Source organism: Microtus ochrogaster, unplaced genomic scaffold, assembly GCF_000317375.1.
Source record: "Microtus ochrogaster isolate Prairie Vole_2 unplaced genomic scaffold, MicOch1.0 UNK9, whole genome shotgun sequence".
Classification (NCBI taxonomy): Eukaryota; Metazoa; Chordata; class Mammalia; order Rodentia; family Cricetidae; genus Microtus; species Microtus ochrogaster.
Window position 1 is genome coordinate 9,335,213 of NW_004949107.1, and position 5,595 is coordinate 9,340,807.

Consider the following 5,595-nt stretch of genomic DNA (forward strand, 5'->3'; position numbering starts at 1 on the left):
CATTACAGATGGTTGTGAGCCACCATATGGTTGCTGGGAATTGAACTCAGGACCTTTGGAAGAGCAGGCAATGCTCTTAACCGCTGAGCCATCTCTCCAGCCCCTAGATTATATTTTGTGTACATCCAGGCAAACTACATTCCACCACTACCTCCATCACCACCCACGCCTGGAACCTCCTCACTGTTTTGGAACTCAGTGTATAGATCAGGCTGGTCTCTAACTCACAGGATTCATAATCCTCTGGGAATAAAGGTGTGCAGCACCATTACTTGGCAATAATTTATATTTCTATTGCAAATGGCAAAATGGTTACATAACATGTCTGCACACAGCTCCTCCCCACTCCCAACCCCCACCCCCGGTCTGGCAGCAACTTAAAGTTTCATTATGTTTGACCTGTGTTCACAGGAGTTTGCAGGTGAAGATACCTCTGATCTATTTTTGGAAGAAAGAGAAACAGCACTTGGACAGGCTCAAGAGGAGAAGCATAAACTTCAAATGTCCGTACCTGGGATTCTGAATCCACATGAGATTCCAGAAGAAATGTGTGATTAAAATCTGGAGTCATGCTCGGGTTTTTTTTCTCTCTACAAGATATGTACACAGAAGGAAACAGCATATGGATTATTTGTGGACCAAAATGATGCAAATTTGTAAATTAAAATGTCACCTAGTGGCCCTTTTTCTTATGTGTTTTTTGTATAAGAAATTTTCTGTGAAATACCCTTACATTGTTTAAGCTTCTGTTTGGTCATCTTTAGTTTGCATGAAGTTTGAAAATTAAGGCATTTTTTAAAAAGTTTTACTTCATGCCTATTTTGTGGCAAGGCTGGGGGGGAGGAAGTAAATTAGATTTGAACATATACTTGTAAATTCTAATGCAAAATTAATTATAAAATTCTTTTCTTGTAAACAATACTAATTTTAATTAGGGAGCATTTTCTTTCTAGCCTGTATTTCGGTCTAGAAGAAAAGTAATGAGTAAAACCAGTTGCGTTAAGAGGGTTATAGAGCTGCATTGTCTGGAGTTGGCACCTCGAGCTGAATTGTCTGTCTCTAGACTTACATGTGTTAGAGTCTGTGTGTTGAGTTTGCAGCAAGATCATGTGCATATCATCCCATTGTAAAGCAACTTAAAAATATGGGAACAGTTAGTTATTTTTACACAGTTCTTTTTGTTTTTGTGTGTGTGTGCTGTCGCTTGTCAACAACAGCTTTTTGTTTTCCTCAATGAGGAGTGTTGCTCATTTGTGAGCCTTCATTAACTCAAAGTGAAATGGTTAAAAATATTTATCCTGTTAGAATAGGTTGCATCTTTTTAACAGCTCATTAAAAAAAAAAAAGAAAGAAAACAAACCTGGCTTTTGAGATGACTTATACTAATTTACATTGTTTACCAAGCTGTAGTGCTTTAAGAACACTACTTAAAACGCAAAATAAACTTGGTTTACATTTATTTTTCCCTTCACTGGCTTAAAATTATTCCTACATTACTGAAGGTAATTTAATTTAAAAACTAATATTTTTAGCTGAAATTTTGTTCTTGTCTTACAAATAAGATTGGTAGCTTTGTGTGGTGGTGGTTCGTGTCTTTAATCCCAGCACTCAGGCAGAAAGTCAGGTGGATTTCTGAGCTGGAGAATAGCCTGGTATACAAAGCAACATCCAGGGCAAGCCGGGCTACATAATAGACTCTGTCACAAAAACAAAGCAGCAACAAACAAGATGCCCAAAGCTACTGGTACCAACCCACAAATGTGTCACTTGATTTCTGAGGTGTGCCTCAGGTTGCCCACATGCATGCAAAAACATTTGAGTGTTTTAGAAGACAGTACTAAAGGTGAACTAACTACTGGTGCTGTAGCGTGATCTTGTACTCATCACAATAGCATTGAGGGAAGGAAGTTGGTGGTAAGCATTATTAAATCCAGCGCTTAGGATTTAGCAGTTAAGACGTTGTTCTAGTTCTAGCCAAACACCTTAAGTACCAAATCATATGCTAGTATACACCATGTGTGAGGCGTGAAGGAGGGGCATTTAATTGATAAGGCAGGGAGCAGGACGTTGGAAATCAAAGGCATAGTGTCACACACCAGTCATGCCAGCACTGGGCTCCTTAAACTGAGGTACTTTACTAGACCAATTCTAATCTCTCCAGATCCCTGAATCTCTAACCTGTCCATACAAATAAAGGTTCTAGGAATGCAGTTTTAGCTTAGTAGAAATTAGTAGAAAACCACGGTAAAAGCTCTTTTTTTTTTTTTTTGGTTTTTCGAGACAGGGTTTCTCTGTGGCTTTGGAGCCTGTCCTGGCACTAGCTCTGTAAGACCAGGCTGGTCTCGAACTCACAGAGATCCGCCTGCCTCTGCCTCCCAAGTGCTGGGATTAAAGGCGTGTGCCACCATCGCCCGGCTCTAAAAGCTCTCTTTATAAACCCAGCTGACCCAGAATTGTACATCAGTCTGACCTTCAACGCCTAGAACTCTGCCTCTTGAGCAGTACCACCGTTTCTGCCGTGGGTTGTACAGATAGGTATGTTGCTGCTGGGAACTGAACTGGGGTCCCCTGCAAGAGTGGCCCTCCAGTCCGGTGAGTCATGTTTTTACAGGAGCATGTGATGGTATTTCAATATTAATCCAATCACAAGATTATACTTTGAAAAGTGGGCTACATGTCAAGTTAATGGTTTTTAATACTGCCCTCTGAAATAAGCTCATATTCCTAAAATGGTTTATTTTTCAGTAGTGCTAGGGTTCAAACCCAGGACTTCTCAAGTGTTCTCTATCCTTAACACCCTTATCCAAGGGTGGTCTCGAACTCACAGAGATCCGCCTGCCTTTGCCTCCCGAGTGCTGGGATTAAAGGTGTGCACCACCATCGCTCGGCTTTTCTGTCTATTTTGGCTTTTTTTTTTAAATTTATTTATTTATTTTGTACACAGTGTTCAGCCTCCTTGTATGCCTGCAGGCCAGAAGAGGGCACAAGATCTCATTACACGGATGGTTGTGAGCCACCATGTGGTTGCTGGGAATTGAACTCAGGACCTCCGGAAGATCAGCCAGTGATCTTAACCTCTGAGCCATCTCTCCAGCCCTGATTTTTTTTTTTTAAAGATTGATTTATTATGTATACAGTGTTCTGCCTGCATGTCAGAAGAGGGCACGAGATGGTTGTGAGCCATCATGTGATAGCTGGGAATTGAATTCGGGACCTTTGGAAAAGCAGCCAGTGCTCCCAAGCTCTAAGCCATCTCTCCAGCCCGTATTGGTTTTTTGAGACGGTATTTCTGTGTAGCCCTGGCTGTCCTGGAACTTGTTCTGTATAACAGTCTGGCCCCGAACTCAGCGATCCTGGGAGTCCTGGGATTAAAAGTATGCATCGCCACTGTTTGACCCTTTTTTTTTGTTTGTTTGTTTGTTTGTTAGCCATACCAAGTGTGGCTAGGGTGGGCATAGTAAGCTGAAGACATAAGATTTCTCAATGGATAATGGTGTTTGCTACCAAGACTCATAAATTGAATTTAATCCTTGATATACACATGGTGCAAGTTGAGAAGCATCTCCTGAATAAGCTCTTGGGTGAGGGGCAAGTATATACCCACATACAGGTGAATAAATAGATGTAGTAGAATTATATTCTAAAAAGAGGCTGGAAAGATGGTTCATCGGTTAAGATCACTGGCTACTTACTCTTCCAGGACTCAGTTAGGTTTAACTCCAGTTCCAGGAGATCTGACACACAGACATAAATGCAGGCAAAACACCAATGTTTAAGGGGGGAAGGCAGAGGAGATGGCAGTACTCTAGTTAGGGCTTGGGGGCACTGATCCCTGGAACTTAGTGGCCAGTCAATTTAGCCAATTTGTCAGTGCCAGGCTTAGCGAGACATTTGTCTGAAAGTGGAGCGTGGTCAGGAGAAACACCTGGTGTTGACCTCTGACCTCTACATCTATAGCCACATAACTACCTGCATGTACATGTGCATGTACCCACAGGAACGTGTCACACACACAGTACCTGGGGTTTTAGCTCAGAACATGCCTGTGTACTGTTTGAGGTCCTAAGCTAGATCTTCAGGACAGAAGAATCTCAATCATTAGGCAAGTGTTTTTATTGTATGACACACCTGTGATTACCTATCTTGGCAGATCCCATAGGAATTCAGTGCACACCACTTTCATTTCACCGTCTTCACCTGGAAGGGAAGTACTATCCTGAATAACAAAGTGGAACTATTTCCATTTGGTTCCTGCTTTAAGGGAGTCCAAATCATATGCTTCTTCCTCACTTTGAAACATAATCTTGCTCTTCCTCCTGGCAGCTCGGAACCCCCCCCCCCCCATCTTGAATGACAGTGATAATCCAGACCAGGAAGTTTATGACTCACCATATACTTGAGAGGAAGCAAACACTGATGTCCTTCACCCTGGGAAGGCAACAGTAGCAAAGGGAGAATTGGGAAAAGCTAGCCGCCATGTACAAGATCACACCAGAGCACCTTTCAGATTCTACAAAGAATGAGCCTAACTAAACAGACTTGTAAGACATGGTCTTTAGGAGAAGAAAAAGACCTCCAGAAATCAGGGAGAGCAAAGGCTGGGGCTGGTGATTGCGACGGCTCCTGCTGTGATGTTCCTAACTGAAAAGAAACATGACCTCAGCGGAATGGTGGCTTTAACAAACCTTTAATTCCAGCATTGGGGAGGCAGAGGCAGGCAGTCTCTGAGTTTAAGGTCAGCCTGGTCTACAGAGTGAGTTCCAGGACAGTTACACAGAGAAACCCTATCTCAAAAAAAACAATATAAATAAATAAAAAGAAGCATAACCTTTTTTAGTGTTACAGTGGCTGTCCTGAAGATGGGAGGTGGGAACCACTGTGTTAAATAGGATAAAGGCGAAGGACCTGTGACCATTGCAAAGGTCAGTCTTTTGGAGTATATTGCTTTTGCTTAAAAATAATAATAGTAAACTGCATTTGTTTGAGGTGTTACAGAGGGACCCAGAGTCTTAATAATTATACCAATGGACTATAGTCTCAGTCTACTGATTTGGACATCAAACCCTGGGCCTTAGAAGTGCTAAGCAAGGTGGCTGGAGAGATGGCTTAGAGGTTAAGTCCTGCATTCAATCCTCAGCAACCATATAGTGGCTCACAACCAATCTGTAACGAGATCTGGTTCTGTCTTCTGGTCTGCAGGCAGAACAGTGTATACATAATAAAATTTTAAAAATGGTTTTTGTTTTGTTTTTTTTTTTTGAGACAGGGTTTCTCTGTGGTTTGGGTGCCTGTCCTGGAACTAGCTCTCTAGACCAGGCTGGCCTCGAACTCACAAAGATCTGCCTGCCTCTGCCTCCCGAGTGCTGGACTAAAGGCATGCGCCACCACCGCCCGGCTAAAAATGTTTGAACAAAAGTGCTAACCAAATTTCATGAGCTTCAGGCTGGAGAGATGGCCTGCAGGTAGGCATACAGGCAGAATACTGTATATATAATAAATAAGTAACATCTTTAATAAAAGTTTTGTGAGTTTCATACTGGCCTCTTTTTTAATATTTAGTATTTATTATGTGTACAATATTCTTTCTGTGTGTAC

General features: G+C 41.9%; 1 protein-coding gene across 2 annotated transcripts in view; it reads left to right on the forward strand.

Moving 5' to 3' along the window:
- Positions 1-1,455, forward strand: part of Xpo1 (exportin 1) — a 42,125-nt gene extending 40,670 nt beyond the window's left edge. For both annotated transcript variants that reach the window (XM_005366473.3, XM_026788906.1), the window contains one exon: positions 412-1,455. In XM_005366473.3, the coding sequence (XP_005366530.1) occupies positions 412-558 (147 nt within the window). In that variant the 3' untranslated portion in view covers positions 559-1,455. The remainder of the gene's footprint in view (positions 1-411) is intronic.
- Positions 1,456-5,595: the final 4,140 nt, after the last annotated feature.